Source organism: Pongo abelii, chromosome 14 (genome assembly GCF_028885655.2).
Source record: "Pongo abelii isolate AG06213 chromosome 14, NHGRI_mPonAbe1-v2.0_pri, whole genome shotgun sequence".
In the NCBI taxonomy this organism is placed as follows: Eukaryota; Metazoa; Chordata; class Mammalia; order Primates; family Hominidae; genus Pongo; species Pongo abelii.
The window spans coordinates 37,664,950-37,687,626 of NC_071999.2; the positions used below are offsets into that span (position 1 = coordinate 37,664,950).

At 34.4% G+C, this 22,677-nt stretch overlaps 1 protein-coding gene across 17 annotated transcripts in view; it reads left to right on the top strand.

Moving 5' to 3' along the window:
- Positions 1-22,677, top strand: part of PDS5B (PDS5 cohesin associated factor B) — a 187,684-nt gene that overhangs the window by 150,073 nt on the left and 14,934 nt on the right. For all 17 annotated transcript variants that reach the window (XM_054528896.2, XM_054528889.2, XM_054528891.2 and 14 more), the window contains 9 exons: positions 886-954; positions 2,395-2,531; positions 5,778-5,901; positions 13,106-13,310; positions 15,612-15,726; positions 17,872-18,004; positions 18,322-18,441; positions 19,417-19,479; positions 20,360-20,505. In XM_054528896.2, the coding sequence (XP_054384871.1) occupies positions 886-954; positions 2,395-2,531; positions 5,778-5,901; positions 13,106-13,310; positions 15,612-15,726; positions 17,872-18,004; positions 18,322-18,441; positions 19,417-19,479; positions 20,360-20,505 (1,112 nt within the window). The remainder of the gene's footprint in view (positions 1-885; positions 955-2,394; positions 2,532-5,777; positions 5,902-13,105; positions 13,311-15,611; positions 15,727-17,871; positions 18,005-18,321; positions 18,442-19,416; positions 19,480-20,359; positions 20,506-22,677) is intronic.

A 22,677-nucleotide genomic window follows, 5' to 3' on the forward strand; every position in this document is an offset into this window, starting at 1 on the left:
TTTTTGGCATCTGGTCTTGCAGCTGAGAAATCTGAAGTTAATCTTTTATTCCTTTTTGGTAGTTTCTCTATGGAAGCTTTTGGGATCTTGACATCCTTAGTTAGAAATTTCATCACAAGGTGCCTAATGTGATTCCTTTTTCATTATTTTTACTTCATACTTTGAAGGCACTTCTCAATGGAAGAAATGAGTCCTAAACTGTGTGTAAATCTGTAGCTCTTTGTGTTTGAGGGAGTTTGCCTTTTTAGATGTTTGGGCTACCTGTTTTGTTGCCAGAGGGTTACCTGAGGTGATATTCAATTCCTGTTCTTTGACCTGAGGGTAAAAATGGGATCTCAAGTGTTCCAAGATTGGTTCAGCTCTTTTGCCATCTTATTTTAATTTCCTGGTTACTACTGTAAACACCTACCTGCTAGTACTTGCACATGATCACCTCAGGATTAGTTTGGGGTTGTGCTGAAAACAGAAACAAAACCCCTCCAGCTCAAGATTTTTTTTTTTTTTTAATACCTTTCCTCTTGTTTAAGAGCTACACCTTTTGGCTCCATTTTTGTTAAATCCTAGTTCTTGCATTAAATAATTGAATCTCAAAAGGGGCTAAATAAGGGAGTGATGTGTAAGAAGTTAGAGTTAGTCCCATCACAGACCTAGAAAGAACCAGTCGTGATGGATCTGTAAGTGCTGTACATAGGCGCTAGTGAAGGTATGCCTTTCAACCTTTTTTTTTTTTCAAAGTAAATAGGGTTAGATGAAGTACTTTAGTCATATATAACAAATGTCACTGCAGAAGGTACAGATTTCATTCATTTTCTAAGTGCTAATTGAAAAGGAGAATTCATATTTATATTTTAAAGTCCTTTTTTTTTTTTTTCCGTTTATTTTTAGCTTCCAGGGAAAAAGACAACTAAACTTTGGGTTCCAGATGAAGAAGTATCTCCTGAGACAATGGTCAAAGTGAGTAATATGCATAGATCTATTGATTTTAATGTAATCACCACATTGTAATGTTTGAGGTATTAAAATTTCTATTTCTATTGGAAAGATATTAAAATCACTCAAGTATTTATATTTATTGTATGATGTCTCATGTGCTGTGAGACTGTAAGGTAATAATGAGAAAGCTGGGATTTTGTAGACAGCTGCACATAATCTAATTTGAGGAGAAAAAAAGATTTGAAAGCTGCTTCCCTGATGGCAAAAGGCAGTGCTAGTTTTTATGGACTTTCCTCTGTTCTGTAAAGATGATAATTCAGATTTTAAGCCTGTTCATCTTTTCCATGGGATTTAATAAAACTTTTTATTTTTAAAAAATTCAGCCTATAATTTATTGAATTAGGAGTTTTATAAGATTGCTCATCATTGGTATAGACTCTTGATTTATTAAAACCATCTATGGCCTGTAGTGTAGACCTCATGTCAATCCACTACCAAGATGTGAAGGCCGAGAATAAATACATTAAATATTGTTATTTTCTAGCTGTAATTTCTTATAAACCCTTTCAGTCTGTGTGTGTGTGTGTGTGTGTGTGTGTGTGTGTGTGTATTTGTTTATAGCTTGTATTACAGACTACCTTTTCACATTGTTCTAGCTTGAGGTTATGATACTAGTTTTGCAGACTTGTACAATAGCCCCACCTTTACATCAGTGAATGATGCTTGATACTTTGAGTCTCAGTATAAACCTGTTTTTCTCGGCATTGGTCTCAAGCTGTAGTTTTTGTATACTTGAAAGCAGCACTGGATTAGAAGGTAGGCCACTTACCAACTTACCAGTTGGTAGGCATACTTACCAACTGGCCAGGAAAGAGATCTTCAGTCTTTGCCATGAGCCAGACACTATCGAAGACCCCCTTAGCATCTGAGCCTTAGCTCTGTAAAAAGCTGAGCTAATATGTGAAAGATAATTTGTACATCATTTTAAAAAGAGGTAATATGTACTTCTTCAAAAGAATTCTTGGAAACATTAAAGGAAGTAATGGGTGTGAAAATACTTTAAATACTTCATAATCATAAAATGTAGAACAAATACAAGTGGTATCTTTTTTAGGCAGAAAAGATTAGATGTAATTTGTAGTTGGGAACTTAACTTTTCTGATTAGAGAGGTTAAGCATGATTTTACTGTATGTTCTACAGAATCAAATACATGTTGGGGAAACATTTTAAAACAGCAAAGAACAAACTAGTCCTTAGTCAAATCATTCTTTTGCCATTTTCTTGGAGGTTTGAAACATCTTTAATTTAAAACATTCAAGATTATCTTCGTATATACAGAAGGAATTTTTTTCTTTTCTTAAAAAGCATCCATTAAATACATTTTATTTTTAAAAAAAGTTGATACAGAAATTCTTAAAAAATGTACCAGTGTTTTATTTGTCGACTTGTCTCTTAAATAGATTCAGGCTATTAAAATGATGGTTCGATGGCTACTTGGAATGAAAAATAATCACAGTAAATCAGGAACTTCTACCTTAAGATTGCTAACAACAATATTGCATAGTGATGGAGACTTGACAGAACAGGGGAAAATTAGGTATGCAATTACTATTTCACAGTTCTTTGGATTGCATAATATTTCAGCTCTTGGTGTAACTGTTGAATGGTGCTGTTTCTTTTTAAAAAAAAAAAACTAGAATTGCTTTGTACATGTGCATATATTTTTACTGGAATGTGCTTTTGTACAGTGGTTATTTTACAGTGGTGGTCACATGTCTGGTGCAGGGTACTGTTATACATTGTAAATATTTTAAACAATAGATTCTTACATTTTAGAATATTTCGTATGAAAGTGTGATTATACCAGTCAATAACTGGTGTTTTACATTCTTGTTAATTATATAACGGGAAACAACAGATTGGGTGAAAGGCAACTTATTGAATCTATTTCCAGAAGTATAAATAAATGCATACTTTAAAAATGTACTTGAAGTAAATTATTGAAAATGAGCACACTTTTTTGGTTTTTGTTATTTTATTTTCTTTGAAAGATGTAGTAAGTAGAGTGTAGTGATTGAAAACTACTGGACTCTGGAGCCTGGATTCAAATTCTGGTTCCACCACTTACTAGTCAGGTGAACTTCAGTAAGTTGCTTTAACTTCTTGTTCCCTCAGTTTCCTTACCCACAAAGTAGAGGTAATAATTATGTGTACCTGGCTCATCTAGCTGTTATGATATAACTAAATAAGTTAGTATACCTAAGACATTTAAAACACTACTTAGCACATAATAATTAGAAGCATTGATGATAATGGTGGTTATTATGTCAGTGTTAGTTAAAATTTAAGGTTTGTCCGCTGTGTAAACCAAGTGCCATTTGGTGTCCCTCCTTGGTAATACAAAATAGGAGAATAGCTCTGTGCTCCTTAACATATCTAAAGACTTTAATAAGAAAACATACAAAGACGACTGCCAGCTGCCTTCTGCCTTTCCATCTTGTATGTTTTGCTTATACTGTATTCTCCTTGTATGTTTTGCTTATACTGTATTCTTTGCATAGAATGTTAACAGAAGCACATCCTTCTCAAACACAACATGTAAAAAAAACTTGGTAAACCATTCTGTATCTGTTTACTTTCTTTTATTCTAATTAATTATTCTATTCTGTTTTCATGTCTCTATTCCCATAATTTATATATGCCAATGTTTAGGAGTTACAAATAATAAGTATGTTTTGATTTAAAATTTTTACTGAATTTGAAATAATTTTGTATTGATCAGCTCAGCCTGGTAAAGAAATTTTCCTCAGTGTTAATACATTTGGCCTTATAAATCAATTTATTAATTATATTATTTTATACTTCTTATTTGGCCAGTTATATTCAGCTATATAAACTTTTATCAGAGAGGCAAAGTACTTTGGTGGTTTACAACATTCAGGCAGATTGAAGACACACTACACAGGTTCAAATTGAGGTTCCACCATTTATCAGCTGCTTTTATTTATCAGCAAGTTATTTAACTTCTACGTGTCTTAGATTCTTCATCTGTAAAATGAGGATAACAATAGTATCTCCTTATAGAGTTTATGTAAGGATTATATGTATTAAAATTTGTAATGTAATTGGAATAATACCCAGTATATAATGTCACTTATGCTGTGTTTTGTGGAACCCATATGACATTCAGGAATATTTAGGGGCAGCCTAGAGTTGGAATAAGAATTTTTTCTTGTAGAGACATAACAGGTGGAGTCTTGGGAGTTGGTAGGTGGGGGTCTCTGTCCTTTCCTTAAGTAGGAGGCTTGCATTCCTATTTAAGCAAAAGTGATTTTTTGTGTTTACACCTTAAACTTTTATGTAAGATTTGGTTTCAAGAAAAGTTTCCTCTGCTTAATAAAGCTAAAAACAACAAAACAAAAAAAGTTTACGAGGTTAAATAGAAACCTCTGGTCTAGATGGGAAATTTTAAGGACAGATACACAGGAAGCATCTGTTATCCATATCTGTGAGGAAAACATCCAACAGGTGGTTTATACTTTTTGCACTAAGAACTATGATTTACTGATTAATAACTACTTGGAATATTGTTGTTGATGAGATGAGACACACCTTTGAGACAAGGTCCTACAACTTTAGAAACTTACTAATGTTGGCTAGCATCCAGTCAATATTTTTACATGGCCAACTAGATTATTAAGTCTTGGAAAACTAAGACTGTGTCTTTTATTTTAAATACCCCGCAGTGCTATATGTACACAATAGACATAGATTTGTTGCATGGATGTTGAATAACAATCTTTTACTGTAGAGCTACAAAGGGAGTTCTATTTAAGAAGTTACAACTTCTCCCTCCTTATATTTGTTCAAGATCCCCTTTATTTCAGCGAATATACCACTATATTAGGAAGGATTGTTTAGATGTATTTACTAGTCTGGAATTCTATGAATTGTGCTTCATTTTAGCAGTTTTCTTTCCTCGAACTTAAAAAGAGCCTCTGGGTAATATTTGAAAAGTTGAATTCTAGCTAAGAATAGTAATGTTTTCCTCACCACACCTGCTTTCATTCTTCTTCTTTTGTGCTTAGCACAGTAGTTGTGTTTGATTTATTAGCAAGCTAGAACATATTTGGTGCCTCATCTATACATAAACATTTCTCCAACAAAATACATAGTGGAATACATAAAACCTAACAACTAAACATACAGACAAATTTCTTCTACGCTTGACTAAGACCTGTTTTATTTAGAATGAGGGAATTACATGACTTGAGTGACACTAGCATTGACTTATGTTTAAAAGAAGAATTTTGTAGTATTAGACAACATCTTCCAAAGTTAAATGAGCATAATATGGTGTTCAGTATCACTAAATTATTTTCTGTCTTAGCCTGCTCAGACTGCTGTAATAAAATACCAGGCTTATAAACAACAGAAATTTATATCTCACAGTTCTGGAGGCTGGGAAATCCAAGATCAGGGTGCCAGCATGGTTGGGTTCTGGTGAGGGCCCTTTCCAGGGTTGCAGACTGCTGACTTCTTGCTGTGTCCTCAAATGGCAGAAGTGGTAAACAAGCCCTCTCAGGCCACTTTTTAAAGGCACTAATCCCATTCATGAGGGTTTCCCACAATGACCTAATCACCTCCCCAAAGGCTCCACCTCCTAATACTATCTCCTAGGTACTTGCATTTCAACATAGGAATTTTGGGGGACACAAACATTCAGATCACAGCATTTTTTTTTAACTTTTTTGTGCCAGAATTTTTAATAAAATTAGATGTACAGAAGATTTTGTACAAACATTTTAAATGCTAATCTATGTTCATTCTACTCATTTTTCAGTAAACCAGATATGTCACGTCTGAGACTTGCTGCTGGGAGTGCTATTGTGAAGCTGGCACAAGAACCCTGTTACCATGAAATCATCACATTAGAACAATATCAGCTATGTGCATTAGCTATCAACGTAAGGAAATGGCTGTGTACAACTACTTTTTGAAGGTCTTTGACTTTTAGGAAGGAAAAACATCCACTGTGATACATAGATTAAAATCTTGAATGTGTGTGGTTTGTTTGTTTCTGAAAAATTTATGCATGAGAAACATTTCAGAGTTCTGAAACTGTCATTTGAGTTTTGGGTTGCTAACATAGTACAGTTGATCTTCTTATTTGTAATAGTTTTGTTCTATAATGTTATCACAGGCATTCAGTTAGCAGATACTGAACAGTTGCTCTTAGGAGAACTCACGGAATAGATTCCTTCAAGCCCCTGGCCACAACATTTTCATCATCCAGTTAATATACAACCTTGTTTTATGTATGTTTCTGTTTAAAGACTATTTATTATATATAGTTGTCTCAACACTGAACTCACAGCCAACAGCACTGTAACTCATACCTGAACAAAGCTTATCTAGCACACACATTTTCTCTGTAAGGAATATCAGAGCCTTCTTGTGCTTTGGAACGCCAGACAGCAGTTCATCGCTATGCTTGTGCTTTGAAACACCAGACAGTACTTCATCATGAAATAACAAAAACATCAGCCACAAAACTGTGAAAAATGTGGCACTGAATAGACCTCAAAAAGGACACTGTTTACGTATGAAACCTGAAACAAGAAGGCACAGTGTTGCCTTCTTTGACATTAGCTGGGAATGTGCACATCTGGCTACTTAACATTTTTTGCTGCTTTGTGTATTTACTTTGCAAATGACCCCAAAATTGCTTCAAGTATTAATTTTGGTGTTACAAATAAATTTTAATGAGTATGCAAATTCCTAAATATAGAGTCCACAAATAAGGAAGACTGTATGTATTCAGTTCCTGAAAGAAAAACAACAGTATCGAAATTTATACTTTTATAAAGACATGACATAGAACTAATTTCAGGTTAGAAGCATTCCTTATTACTCAGTGAGTTAAGTTTTCAGATTATAAGCAGTGAAACTTTCAGATTCCTATTCCAGTTTTATGGATTTCTTGTTAGAATAACTTTATATTTGGACTGTACCACTTTAGAAGTCTTTAGCATCATTGAGAAAAGTAAAAAGGACTTTCACATTAGTAAATAAAATAGTTTCAGTATGAGTTTTTCATTAATAATTTCATTATTTTACACTTAGTTTTTCTGTTCTTTTCCAAGTAGTCTTAAGAATTTACTTCAGTGATCATTGCAATTCTTCCTCCCCGCCCTTTATTCTAGTACATATTTTTAAATTGCCACTTATGTATAACTCTCTAGACACAAACAGTCATCTATTTTAAAATTGTAATCATTTTTGTCAAATGATTTGTCAAGACTGGTACTTCAGTCTTTTAAAAACAGCTATTTTGGCCGGGCGCGGTGGCTCATGCCAGAGAATCGCTTGAACTCAGGAGGCAGAGGTTGCAGTGAGCCGAGGTCGTGCCATTGCACTCCAGCCTGGGCAACAGAGAGAGACTCCATCTCAAAAAAAAAAAAAAAAAATTTGAGGAGCCCATAACTTCCTTGGTTTAGTTTCCCCACTTAATTTTTGGAGATAATCTTAAAAGAAACTGAAAATTGTTTAAAAAGCATCTATTACATTTCTTAGAAGAAACCAACATATGTAATTATTTTATTAAATTGGTAAGACTTGCAGTCTGTTTATCAGGTTCTTGGTATGGTAGTTCTTAGAGCATTTGCTGCTATCATTATTGAAGTGGAAATATTTAAAAAACACAAAGTATGGAAATACAAGTAATGGACTTTATTTGAAACTTACAGTATATAAGAAGTAAGTGCCAGCCATTAGGTAAATGTCCACTATAAGTAAAAAGCATCCACAGTTACTGACTTCTAAGGACTTCCTTTTCTAGCAAATATTTGTTATACATTGCCACCTCAAGCACCAAATTCCCAAGGTGAAAGTTCAAATGGCCTAAACTTTAAGATTGCTTTGGAATTATCTTGACTATGGAACATGTGTCAGTGGTTAAAAATCAGTTACTAGCATCTTCTCACAACTGAGAAACATATCAAATTACCCTATTTTAAGCAAAGCTTTTCTGTAATTCTGTTCTTCCTTTAAATCACATGCCCATCTCCTCTTTTTAAACCTCCAAACCTTAAGAAAGAATAATCTATCTTTGTCTCTCCTGCTCTCTTATCCTGTCTTCTCTACTCATATTTTGTCATTTGCGTTTGTTTTTTTCCAAAAATGTCCTGTTGAAGTCCTCAAGTCCAGTGATACCGGGCTTCATTATATTTGACACAACTCATTGCTCCTTTATTCTTAAAACTGTCTTATTTGGTTTCTGTCTCTTGATTGTTGCTTTATTTATCTGATTACATTTTCTGGCTCTTCCTCTTTTTTTTTTTTTTAAACGTATGTTTTTTATGAGGATCTGTCTAGGATCAACTGCTTCACTTACACAGTCTTCTTTGGCCGTCTCATCATCTATGTAAGTGACTATTACATCAGCAACGTTAAGTTTTTTTCAAGACTCAGGTCCTACTTCAAATGCTAAACAGAAATTTTATACTTTTATGTTCTGTGAATATAATACTGAGAGTTATAATATTTCCCAGATCTATTCTTTCTTGACATGTAGAGCCTATATAAGTGTTAAATAAATCTGAATGGCATTTCTTATATCTCAAAGCATGGTTCATATTTGACTCTTGGCTTGTCCTTGCACCTTGTTGCAAAGTACAGATAATTCTGTCCTTTGATATCCGTTATATAATTTTTATTCATACTTTCTTGACCATTCTTATTGCTGTAATCATCATTAGCTCTCACCAAGACTGTTGGGAATCTTTTTTATTGTTGGTAAATTTCCTAATTACAGTTATGATCATGTCATTCCTCTGTTCCAAAAATATTTAGGGGGTTTATGCTTGTAAAAACAGCTGCACATATTTTACAACCTGGTGTTTGAGCCCCTCTAATATTTTAACCCGAATAGATGCTTAAAAATCTTGTTGAGCACACTCTCCTTTACTTAACCTTATTTCACGTAGCTGAACAGCTTTTTTTCTTTTTCGTGCCTTGTACTTTGCTGCCTTTAATTTTCTCTTTACTCTCCCATTTCCACACATCCAACCTAACCCTTTCTGCAAGTCAGTGCTCAGACATAACCTTTACAAAACTCGCTCTGATTCTTTTAGCTGGAAGAAGTCTTTGATTTCCTATGGATTTTATCTGCAGTCCTCTGATACATACAAGACTATGCTTTGCGCTTTACTACATGTACTTTATTTCTTGAGTTGAGGCTCTTTAAATGCAGTATTGTATCTGGGAGACTGCTGTTATGTATTTGAACAGAAAGTACATTTGGAGAAATTTAATAAAACTATGAATTTTAACATAATTTAATAATTACTTAGATATTTTAGAACTTGGAATTCAGTTCATGAAAGATTTACTCTGTACTTCTGTGTGCTGTACATTGTTCTAAGTTCTGGAAATACAAAGATGAGTAAATCATGGTTGTAGCCCAAAGAAGCTAACAATCTCTTAGGAGAACAGAAAATAGAGATGTATCAATAATACAATGAGATACACAAACTAACTGAACTATTTACAGGGTATTAATGGTAGTTTTGAGATACTTTGTACTAGAAAAGGCTACTAAAAGTAAATTTACTTAAGCTGCAGACTAAAATTAATTTCATAGTCAGTAGTGAATGAAAGCTTTGATTGGAACTTTATCTGGTGGGGCGGGGACCTTTATAGTATTAGACACCATCTGTTTTTTTCTTATGTTTAACCAGTTATATCCAGTGTTTGCTTTTTTGAGGGTACATTTTTTTCAGATAAAATTGTATTACTCTATTCTTTACTTCACATTTAACTTTTGTAATACCAGTCAAAAGGATAATCATCTTTGCAGAAAAATATTTGAAGACTTCCTTAGTTCCCAGTAGCGCTTTTTATACTTATTTATTCACATGATTCTCTTGAAGTACCTATGTGTGTGTCATCATTCCTGTCAATTTTCTCTTCTTCAGTTGTTATTTATGTTAGTGGAGTTGCCTATGATTTCCCAGTTCTCTAACATCACTTTGATGACTTTTTGAAAACCTGCTACTTGTGTGATGATTCAAGGATTGACATTGCAATTAATTTGTCTTGTATTGTTGCATCCTGAATTACTAGTCAGAGAGGGACAAAAACCTGAACTTGATTGGGATTTTAATGAATGGCCTGTTCATTTGTGAATACGCTTGTGATATGTGGATTTTTACTTACCCAGTTTGTAATTGGGTATTTTCATAGTAAATAATTCTATAACAGAGACTCCTCTCCTCTGTGGGACTGATACTGAGGGCGGGGTGAGTTAATGTTAACTTTGTTTCGTGGAATATGAGGATAGATAACTGTTTCTGTGAAAACTAGACTGCTTCTTCCCCTTCCCTCCCCACAGCTAATTTTTTCCCCCCAAGATGGAGTCTTGCTCTGTCACCCCGGCTGGAGTGCAGTGGTGCGATCTCGGCTCACTGTAACCTCCGCCTCCCGGGTTCGAGTGATTCTCCTGCCTCAGCCTCCCAAGTAGCTGGGATTACAGGTGCCCGCCACCACACCTGGCTAATTATTGTATTTTCAGTAGAGACAGGGCTTCACCATGTTGGCCAGGCTGGTCTCGAACTCCTGACCTCAGGTGATCCACTTGCCTTGGCCTCCCAAAGTGTTGGAATTTCAGGCGTGAGCCACTGTGCCCGGCCTCCCTCTGTGTGTGTGTGTGTGTGTGTTTTAAACTTTAGGTTCAGGGGTACATGTACAGGTTTGTTATGTAGGTAAATTGTTTGTCACACGGGTTTGGTGTACAGATTATTTCATCACCCAGGTGATAAGCATAGTACCCAAAAGGTAGTTTTTCCATCTTCACCCTCCTCCTACCCTCCACCCTCAAGAAGGCTTTGGTGTCTGTTCTCTTCTTTGTGTTCACGTGTACTCAATGTTTAGCTCCCACTTACAAGTGAGAACAGCAGTATTTGGTTTTCTGTTCCTTTATTCACTAAAGATAATGGCCTCCAGCTCCATCCATATTGCTGCAAAAAGCACATGTAGTATTCCATGGTGTATCTGTATCACATTTTCTTTATCCAGTGTACTGTTGATGGACATTTAGATTGATTCTGTGTCTTTGCTGTTGTGAATAGTGCTGCAGTGAACATATACATACATACATGTGCCTTCATGGTAGACATGATTTATAATCCTTTGGGTATATACCCAGTAATGGGATTGCTATGTCAAATGGTAGTCCTGTTTTCAGTTCTTTGAGAAATCACCAACCTGCTTTCCTCAATGACCAAACTAATTTACATTCTCACCAGCATTGTATTAGTGCTCCCCTTTCTCCACAGTCTCACCAGCATCTATTGTTTTTTGGCTTTCTAATAATGGCCATTCTGACTGGTATGAGATGGTATCTCGTGGTTTTGGTTTGCATTTCACTAATGGTTAACGATGTTGAACATTTTTTCATATGCTTGTTGTCTGTGTGTATATCTTCTTTTGAAAAGTGTCTGTTTATGTCCTTTGTCCACTTTTTAATGGAGTGGTTTGGTTTTTGTTTGTTAATTTTTTTAAGTTTCTTAGAGATTCTGGATATTAGACTTTTGTTGGATGCATAGTTTGCAAAAATTTTCTCCCATTCTGTAGTTTGTCTGTTTACTCTGTTGATGGTTTGTTTCTTTTGCTGTGCAGAAGCTCTTTAGTTTAGACAACTTCTCTAAAAGTAGATGTTTGGTATTTTGATAAACTGAAATTTAAATGAAATGAAAGAAGATTATAAAATAAGGATTTAAAGATAAGGATGAGATGTTATGACCAAGATTTTGGGGGAAGATAAACTAAATGATCATTCTAGATGAAGAAATTGTTACAATAGTAAGAAACACACCATACCTTATTTAGTTGGTGGAGTGTAAGGTGTAATCATGAAGGTCTTTGTAGGTCATGTAGAAAAGTTTGAACTTTTCCCTGTGCAGTAGTCTCCCCTATCTTTGGTTTTGCTTTTCCACAGTAAGATATTTTAAGAACAAGGGAGACCACATTCACATAGCATTTATTATAGTATATTGTTATACTTGTTCTATCTTATTATTATTAGTTATTGTTAATTTCTTGCTGTGCCTAATTTATAAATTAAACTTTATCATAGGTATCTGTATATAGAAAAACACATAATATATATAGGATTTGGTACTATCCTCAGTTTCAGGCATCCACTGTGGGTCTTGGAATGTATCCTCTACTTCCACTGATAAGGGGGAACTAGTGTCATTTAGAAAAACTTCTGATCATCTGTGTGCCAGGTTTTTTGTTAGGCTTAGAGAGATAAAAATATAATTCTTTTCTTCAAGGAACAAGTACTGATGGGTAAGACAGACATTTAAACCAATCATTTTAATACTTTATACTAAATGCTATGCTGGAGATAAGTACAGAATGCTAAGAGCACAGAGTTGGGTGCTGAATACAGATTACACACTGCTTTCTGTTTAATATATAAGCTGTCTTTAAGGATAAGTAGGAGTTAGCTAGGAGACTAGGGGTGGGTAGTTTAGGAGAGGGGAGTAGTATGAGTTAAGCAGGCACACGGGTAATAATCAGCCTGGTTTAAGTATAGAAGTCAAAATAATTTGGTGTTTCTGAAATGGATTAGTAATCCTTACCTTCAGAGTTGTGCTTTTTATTTCTTTATTAAGAGACAGGGTCTTGCTATGTCTGCCTTAGCCTCCTGAGTAGTTGGGACTACAGGTGTGTACCACCATGCCCAGCTAGAGTTGTACATTTTAATATGAATAGTTTTTTTCAGTGACAGAACTAAAATATATCAATTGGACAGTTTTATCTTGCCCAGTAAATGAAAAAGATATATGAGATGGTGTTTAAGCCTTAATTTTTGTATCATTTATGTTAGGGCAGATTTATATTTACTAGTTTTTTTCTGTTTTAAAAGTATGTTTGTTTTCTAACACATCTAACTGGTACTTATTAGGGTCCAGATGAATATTGCAGCTTTGAAATGAACTTTAGTCACAACATCTCACTCTTGTGAGCAGTGAAGCAATTATTGTAGATAAACTTGCTACTGTGTACTCTTTTCTTTACTTAAAATAGCAAATTTTATGTCTGAAGTTGTTACTCTTTGCTGCCATTTGAATAATATCTGGAATAATTGTGTCTTTACAGGATGAATGCTATCAAGTAAGACAAGTGTTTGCCCAGAAACTTCACAAAGGCCTTTCCCGTTTACGGCTTCCACTTGAGTATATGGCAATCTGTGCCCTTTGTGCAAAAGATCCTGTAAAGGAGAGAAGAGCTCATGCTAGGCAATGTTTGGTGAAAAATATAAATGTAAGGCGGGAGTATCTGAAGCAGCATGCAGCTGTTAGTGGTAAGCATATAAGAAAATGAAAAGGATACTTTTTCAGCCTGCTAGTTTCAGTTTTATAGAATACAACATGATATATGATATTATTGTTATTTATTATTTGTAATTGACACTCATTATTACCATTTTTCAATAACTGCTTTTCATTTGATATAAAGGTCATTTAAAAAATGCATGGTACTTAAATATCAACCTGTATCTCTTTATGTAAAGGACTAAATGGCCAAGGAAAATAAACAATGACATTGGAGGTACTTTTAACAGAATAGTAAAATTTGTACGTTTATATAGATTGTCTGAGCATTATCTTATTTTAGTTGAAATAAAGTACAAGTCTTTGATCTTTGTTGTTTGTTCTCACCTGTAGCTGACATTAATATCAGGTGTTTGCGTGCCTACTTTTCATCTGCTCACTTTACCCCATTGAGGTTAGTTGGTGTGCCTCTTGACTTCTGTGATTTAACAAACAGCATTAAAATCCATCCAGTTACCTCAGAAATCAGAGGCATTATTCATACCTTTTTTCCCTCCTCTCATCCGTCACCAAATTCTGTTAATTCTTTCTCCAAATGTCTTGAACATTTATCTTCTACTCTCCTACCTTGCTATATTTTCACTTGGATTGTTGTATACATTGCCTCCCTGTTGTAATTGTTCCCGTGCCTCTGACCCACTGCCTGCTGTATCACATTGCTGTCAAAATTATCCTTCTAAAACAGATTAGATCACATCAGTCCCTTGCTTGAAATTTCTATTGATTCTCTGTTGCTTGTGGGATAAAGTTGAAACACCTTATAGCCCTTTATAGTTTGCTGTCAGCCTGAATTTCAAGCTTGCTTTCTGCTCCCTATTATGAAATCTGTGTTTCATTTACTTTTGATTACTTGAAATTTGTGTAACAGTCTTTTTTCTCTGTTGTCAACTCTATCTGGAAATTGCCTCCCGTTTCCAGACAAACAAACAATGAACGAAACCAAGGAACATGGTTGACACCTTTTGAATGCTTTAAAATACAGTTTTGGGGTTACCACATCACTGTGACCCTCTTTCTTTTTCTTCCTTCCTTACACTGGAAAATGTGAGGGTTCTGCAGTCACATCCCACCTCTGCCATTTACCGGTCGTATTTTGGCAGATTACTTAATCATTTGTGCCCTAGTTTCCTTATTTGCAAAATTGGTATAATTATACTGATTGCTTGTGGTTGTTGTGAGAATTTAAAAAATTACATACAGTGCCTGGCATAATGTATGGCCCAAAGAACTGCTCAGTATGTGTTAGCCATTCTTATTTTGGTGCACCTTTCACATTGAAGTGTAGCTTCTGTCTCTGATTATGCTTTAGTGTGAGCTCTTTACCTAGTCTTACTCATCTTTATATTTTTAGATTCTAATATAGGCCTGGAACATAGTAAACACTCAATAAATATTTGATAGAATTTAATTTTAATTTCACCAGATTTTGAACTGTGTTACTTTTTCTTTCCACGTCGGCCTTGAAATGAATGATGTTACACACAAACTGTTCTCTGTAGATTTAGCAATAGAAATAAAGAAAATTTGATGCTTTATTGACACATATACGTGAGGTTAAAACATCCAATTTATATTTTTATTTGGAAAATAGGAAATATAAATGGAAATTGTCCAGAATATGAGTCCCAGTCTATGTGTACCCTTTATTAAACCAATTAGGATTACCATTCTGACCTCTCTAACAGAATATGCTTATCTCAGCCAACATACAAAAATAATTGCATTTAAACTAAATAGCTGTTGCTTTATTTAAAATGCCCTAGAAACTCTTAAGTCTGTTCCTTTATTCTGTTCTTCTGTTACAAGTAGTATCAACCTCTTGTTGTTCCATATTGACTCTGAAAAATACTAGATGTTACTCATTTTGCTCAGCAGCTTACAAGAGAGTGTTAAACATAGGGTCACTTCCAATAGGAAAAATAGATGTTTTTTCTCTCACTCTTGAATATAGTTTGTTTGGGTCACTTTTTCCTTACGCATTTTAAAACTGAAATATTTGTTTTTGTAGCCTCAGCCCATGGTGTATTTAGTAGGCCATTTCAATATTGAACATGGTAGATGAATGAATAGACTGTTTATCATGTACCTCAACACAGGGTATTTCAATATATTTTTCTTCAAGTCATTGTGGTGAACTGTTGGGATGCAGAAAATATAGTACGAAAGAAAGAGTGTGTAAGATTTGGTTTTCTAACCTGGATATTTTTGTTTTGTTTTGTTTTTTTCTTTTTCTTTTGTTTTTGTTTTTGTTTTTTTTTTTTCTTTTTCAGAAAAATTATTGTCTCTTCTACCAGAGTATGTTGTTCCATATACAATTCACCTTTTGGCACATGACCCAGATTATGTCAAAGTACAGGATATTGAACAACTTAAAGATGTTAAAGAGTAAGACTTTTTCCATCCCATTTTCATATTTTCTGAAAGTTATTTTTTCTCCTTAATGCTGATAATTGGATCTCAATTATAATTAGTTTATTGATGTATTTCATTTCTTAGGTGTTTAAGGTTCTTTATTTGCTCTCTTGTCTTTCTTTTTTCATACCATCTCTTTATATTACATTTTGAATGTAGTTTCGCAAAACTTAATCATAATTATTATAGTTATGTTTCTTTACTAGTCTGGTGTTCCTTTTCTATTGAAGTAATTCATTAAAATTTCCATTCCATTTCTTATCTTTTCCTTCTTCCTTCTGAAACTGTGTAGATTTTCATGTGAGGTCAATTAATAATCTCACTTTTACTTATGTAAGCACATTTTTCTTTGCAATAACTATCTTCCTCTGTAGAAAGAGAATGGTTTAATTTAACAATGGGCCAAATTCGTAACTGGGGAACTACTCCTACTTATTACTTAATTGGTGATTCTCTAACTAGAGTTTAAAATATTTGTAATTCTTTCAAAGATTATTGCTTAAAGACTGAAAACACTGTACATGCCTGGATGGTGAATAGGAATATAGTGATATTTAGAGAAATCTTTTTAAGACCAGCATAATTCTTTAAATAAGCTTGAGACCCTGGTCCTCGTTCAGTTACAATAAAAGATTACCATTGGGATTTTTCATCAACTAATACATGATGCCTTTAGTTTCCTATTATATTAATATATTCCTATTAATTATTATATTAAAATATTTCTTAATGTCTTAATTTATAGAAGTATTTTATAGTTAAATAATTTGAGAAGCCTCAGGAGAATAAAATCAAATTAATGATGAATTCTCATGGCAAAGGAAAAAATGCCCTTTTTCTCCCACTGCAGTTTCCTTTTTTAAAAAATAAGAAATTAGTTCGGCAAGGCCTGGTGGCTCATGCCTGTAATCTCAGCACTTTGGGAGGCTGAGGCGGGTGGATCACCTGAGGTCAGGAGTTCCAGAACAGCCTGGGCAACATGGCAAAACCCTGTCTCTACTAAAAATACAACAAAATTAGCCAGATGTGATGGTGCGTGCTTGTAGTCCCAGCTACTTGGGAGGCTGAGGCAGGAGAATTGCTTGAACCTGGGTGGTGGAGGTTGGCAGTAAGCCAAGATCGTGCCACTGCACTCCAGCCTGGACAACAGAGTGAGACTCTGTCTCTATTAAAAAAAAAAAAAATTAGTTCTATCAAAATTAGTTTTGTGTTAGAGTGATTAAAACTGTTGAAAACTTCTAGCCACTTCTTTCTGAGAACGTTGGGTTTTTAAAAATAAATAAAACGTCCTTTGGAATTTACTAGACACTTACGGTTGTATTTCTAAGTCGCCCCAGTGTAGCCATGCGTAATCTCCATTCTATCAGGGAGCCACTTCAGAAGAACTTATCCTATACCTAAGTTCCTAAAGGTTATTTCTTTTCTGTTCTAGAATAATACCTTGCTTCACATTTCTCTCCTCCTTCTCCCATTACTTTTCTCCTCTATGTATCAACTATAACTTTGTTCCTTTCTGTCTGTATAATACATAGGCAAAACACTTTTCATTTTTTATTGAATAGAGTTTTACGTAATTAACTTTAAAACTGAGTTACTGAAGCTTTCTTTTAATTTTTCCCTTTTTAAGCAAAGACTGCTTACAGTTATCAATCGTGACTTTTTCTCTCTATTAATGAATATTCTTAACTGTTTATATTTAATAAGGCAGTTATATTCTCTTGAAGAGTTCCCATCAGGACTGTAGTCAGTCTTGAGTATCTGAGGCCTCACTTGTTCCGTGGCCCCACTATTCCTTTGACCGTCTTTAACTCCCTGTCAAAGCTGAGGGTTAAGATAATTTCATCCTTTCTACCGTTTATGTTTCCCCTTTAACCTGCCTCCTTGGAAATCTAGTGAGATTTTAAGAAGGGATCTTATAAGCTCATGTCTGCATTGTTGACCTGTTTTTATATGTTTGTGTGACATATTCTTTTTCCCTGCTGGTTTGTAACTGTTTGTTTTTCTTTTTTCTTCCTGGAGTTATATTATCTAGGTTCGTTATATTTATATTTAGAATTATTGTATCTATATTTAACAAAGCATGATTTTCTTCTATATTTCTTTTTTCCTTTTTTTTAGATGTCTTTGGTTTGTTCTGGAAATATTAATGGCTAAAAATGAAAATAACAGTCATGCATTTATCAGAAAGATGGTAGAAAATATTAAACAAACAAAAGATGCCCAAGGACCAGATGATGCAAAAATGAATGAAGTATGTAATTCTTTGTAAATAATTATGGTTCCATATTGATATAAAAATTTAGGTGTAAGGTATGAAACTTCTGTAGTATTTATAGATAGCATCAAATAATTTTTTCTATTAGTAATTAGTATTACTAACGTAGAGTTAGCGGTAATTTTATTACAAGTAAATGAACAAAACCAGTAGTGTAAGCTAAAATGCTTACACAGACTATTGCTTTCATTAGTTTCCTATTCAGACTGGATTCATGTTCTGAAATTATTCCTGGTTTACAGAGTCTAGATTGCCAGCTTAAGTATCTGTTTTTTAAAAATATACTATTGCAGAAACTGTACACCGTGTGTGATGTTGCCATGAATATCATCATGTCAAAGAGTACTACATACAGTTTGGAATCTCCTAAAGACCCGGTACTACCAGCTCGTTTCTTCACTCAACCTGACAAGGTAGTTACTTCACAATTTGTTTGTGTAAGTTGAAATAAAATGTGTTCTCAGCACTGGGTTGTAGGAAGATCAGGAAGGGTCATGGAAAAATTGCTGTGAGTCTTAAGAATGTGATTTAAGATCAGAACCAGAATATGAGTCAAACTGGAGGACACACATAAGGTTCAGATATTAGGATGATCTGGTGTTTATGTTCAGTTTTAAGACAGTCTTAGAGCACAGGTAGAAATGTGATCAAAGCATGTGAATCTGTGAATTAATGGCCATTGTTCAAAATAGGAAGGAGAGTGCTGATAGAGATACAGTCTGAAGTTAAAAGCCCTTTATTGGGATTTATAATTGGTATGAGGAAACAAGCAGAGAACAGACACTGGAACATGCCTAAGACCCTGGGAATACTGCAAGAGTGTTACCAAACCATGCTCCAAAAACTCGAGTGTGATATGAGATGTAAAAAGTGTTTCCCACAGTCCCTCTTACTCCCTTATAATTTATTTATTTAATTCCTCATAATTTAGCTGAACATATTGAGTAACAGAGTCTGGAAATAACCACTGTCCTCTTTTTGCTTTTAAAGCAAAATGCCAGTTAAGACCTTACCAGTGTATAGAGATTTGGAACAGCCCTGTAGGATTGCTCAGTAGCTAAAAGGGCTGTCACATTGGTGTGAGCAGAGTAATAGGAGTATGTATATGTGGTCTTTCCCCTGAAGGGTGTTATTAAAGAAGCATGTGTTTTCTGATGGACTCTTAGAGCTCTAACATGTTAGAGCTCAAATATGTTTTGTTAATATTAGAGTTGGCATGAGGTTGGTTTAACCTTATTACAGTAATTAAAATCAGTGACTGAAATTTTGTGTTTCATATGATAATTTAGTTTAAATAAAAAAACTGCTGTTTGCTTTGTTGGCTTTTGAACCACCTCGTAGATAGTGTTTTAATATTCATTGACAACTTCTTTTTCTCTTGGTTGTAGAATTTCAGTAACACCAAAAATTATCTGCCTCCTGAAATGAAATCATTTTTCACTCCTGGAAAAGTATGTTTTGAGATCATTTTAATTTTTATATGGTAGCTTATTTTAGCATGATTATTGGCAAAATTGTGTTATTTTGTATTTCTTCAAAAATTTATATTTTCAAGCTAGAAAATACAAGTATTAATGATCTTCCATTTACTAGTAAGAAATATTTACTAGATATACACAAGCTGAAATACACAAACTTACTTTTTAGCTTGTAATAAAGTCCTAGGAGACCTGATTCTTAGACATCTTAGGTTAATATCAAGATAAAAAAATCTTAAAAAGCATTTTTTTTTTTGAGACGGAGTCTCTGTCGCCCAGGCTGGAATGCAGTGGTGCATCTTGGCTCACTGCAAGCTCTGCCTCCTGGGTTCAAGTCATTCTCCTGCCTCAGCCTCCCGAGTAGCTGGGACTACAGGTGCCTGCCACCACGCCTGGCTAATTTTTTGTATTTTTAGTAGAGACGGGGTTTCACCGTGTTAGCTAGGATGGTCTCGATCTCCTGACCTCGTGATCCACCCGCCTCGGCCTCCCAAAGTGCTGGGATTACAGGCGTGAGCCACCGCACCCGGCCAAAAAAGCATATGCTTATATCTTTCCATGGCAAGAGTCTAATTATCTATTTTCATTGTTGATTATTCATTTCATTTGTTCTCACTTTTTATGTAAGCCGTTTTCTCCAAATAACTTAAGAAATTCAACTGTTATGCTGTCTGTATAGTTTTTAATTTGTTCAAGTGATACTTAGTTTGTACTTATTATTTTGCTTAAGGATAGACACATTTTTCATGATTTGTAAGTAAATACTTTGAGAGAGATGTTATTTATGGTTCTTTACATGTAACTTTCTTTTGGCTTTAACCAAATAAAAAGAGATGTGCATTTCTCATTTCAGCCTAAAACAACCAATGTTCTAGGAGCTGTTAACAAGCCACTTTCATCAGCAGGCAAACAATCTCAGACCAAATCATCACGAATGGAAACTGTAAGCAATGCAAGCAGCAGCTCAAATCCAAGCTCTCCTGGAAGAATAAAGGGGAGGTAAGTGCAAAAGAAATGGCACAATTTACATTTAAGGATTCCAGCAAGGCTATGAGATCTGAAATAATATAATCCAAAGTGTTTCGTGTCAGTAAGTGGAAAGTAATGTATTACTTAATTTTTCCATTTAACATTGGTAGTCACAAGTTCATACTTATTTGCTTGCTCATTTTGGATGGGTGCTCCGTCTTAGTCTTTCATTCTTTAGCTTGTTGGGGGTAATCTGTGTTAGTACACATAAACTAGTTTCCAACCTCAGTGTGTAGCAATTGTAAAACTGTTGTATTATGGTGTATGATACAATGGAATACATAGTCATTAAACATGATGAGGTCTGAGTTAGTATGGAAGAGTTTCCACAATACATTATTGAGGGAAAAAGGCAAAGTATATAAAAAGCATTATGGAATCTTTAAGTTTTAAAAACAGATTAATGTTCACATTTGTTTTTATATGCATGGAAAGTTTTTTTGAAGAATATGCAAAATCTTAACAGTGTTTATGTTAACCTAGTATAGAAAGGGAGGTTATTTTATACTTTTCGGTATCATTTGAATTTATTTGTATAGTACCACGTACATGTATAAACTTTGTTTTTTTAAAAGTGTGTTTTTGCTTTTTCAGTTTTTTAAAATTCAACTTGTATTTTAGATACAGAGAGTACATGTGCAGGTTTGTTACATGGGTATATTGCATCCAGGTAGTGAGTATAGTACTCAATAGGTAGTTTTTCAGCCCACATCCTCCTTTCTCCAGCTCCCCCAGTAGTCCGCACTGTCTGTTGTTTCCATGTGTATGCCCATGTGTGTTCGATGTTCCCTCCCATTTATAAGTGAGAACATGCAGTATTTGGTTTGCTGTTCCTGTGTTAATTTGCTCAGGACTATGGCCTCCTTGCTGTGAAGTACATGATTTCATCCTTTTTTATGGCTGCGTAGTATTCCATGGTATATATGAACTTCATTTTTTTAATCCAGTCCATTATTGATGGGTACCTAGGTTGATTCCATATCTTTGATATTGTGAATAGTGCTGCATTAAACAGATGAGTGCGTGTACCTTTTTGGTGTAATGATCTATTTGCATTTGGGTGTATAACCAGTAATGGGATTGCTGGATCAAATGGTAGTTCTGTTTCAGGTTCTTTGAGAAATCTCCAAACTGTTTTCCGCAGTGGCTGAACTAATTCACATTCCCACCAACAACATATAAGCCTTCTGTTTTCTCTGCAGCCTCACCAGCATCTGTTGTTTTTTGACTTTTTAGTAATAGCCATTCTGACTGATGTGAGGTGGTATCTCGTTGTAGTTTTGATTTGCATTTCTCTGATGATTAGCAATGATGAGCATTTTTTAATGGTTGGCCATTTGTCTTCTTTTGAGAAGTGTCTGTTCATGTCCTTTGCTCATTAAAGAAGAGTTTTTAAAATGATTCTTTGAGAAAAATAAAAGGAAAATTAATTCATCCTTTCACTGGTTTTAGCATAAGTGCTTAGGGCACGATTTGTTAGCACAGAGCATTGTATAGGGCTAAACTGCCACTATTTATTGATTTTTGCCAAGTTATTATTGAAAGACTGTACTGTCTTTTTCATTGTTGATAACCAATCAGTAAAGAAGGTAGGTGACATTCTATGAAATCTTACCAAATTTCTTATAATGAATAAATTGTTGAATGATATATAGTATGATAGAAATAAAAGAAATTGCATTTATAGCTTTTGTTTGTTCTAGATTCCTGTATTAATGCATGATAGTGGCTAATACCTAAGTGACCCTTTAGTTATATCAGTTGGACATTTTCTGTCAAGTGGTCTCATATTTAACATGACCAGAAACATTTCCATCAACTCATTTTCTAAATTACTGGTTTTTCTCCTTGAATTCCTCATTATAATCAGAGATGATCTAATTCACCTAGGCAGAAAGCCTCGAAATTGTGTTTGACTCTTCCCCCCTCTATGTTTGTTCAGTTGCTAAGTTTTGCTACTTTTTTCTATGCAATGTTTTGTACTTCTCTTTTTACTGTCATCATTTAGTTCATTTTCTTTCTTTAATTATTGTTGTATTTGACTAGTTTACTTCCTTATTCCTCTCAACTGTGTATATTGTATCACTGCTAGATAATCCTTTAAAAATACTACTGTTGTGATGTTATTTCATTGCTCAGAGA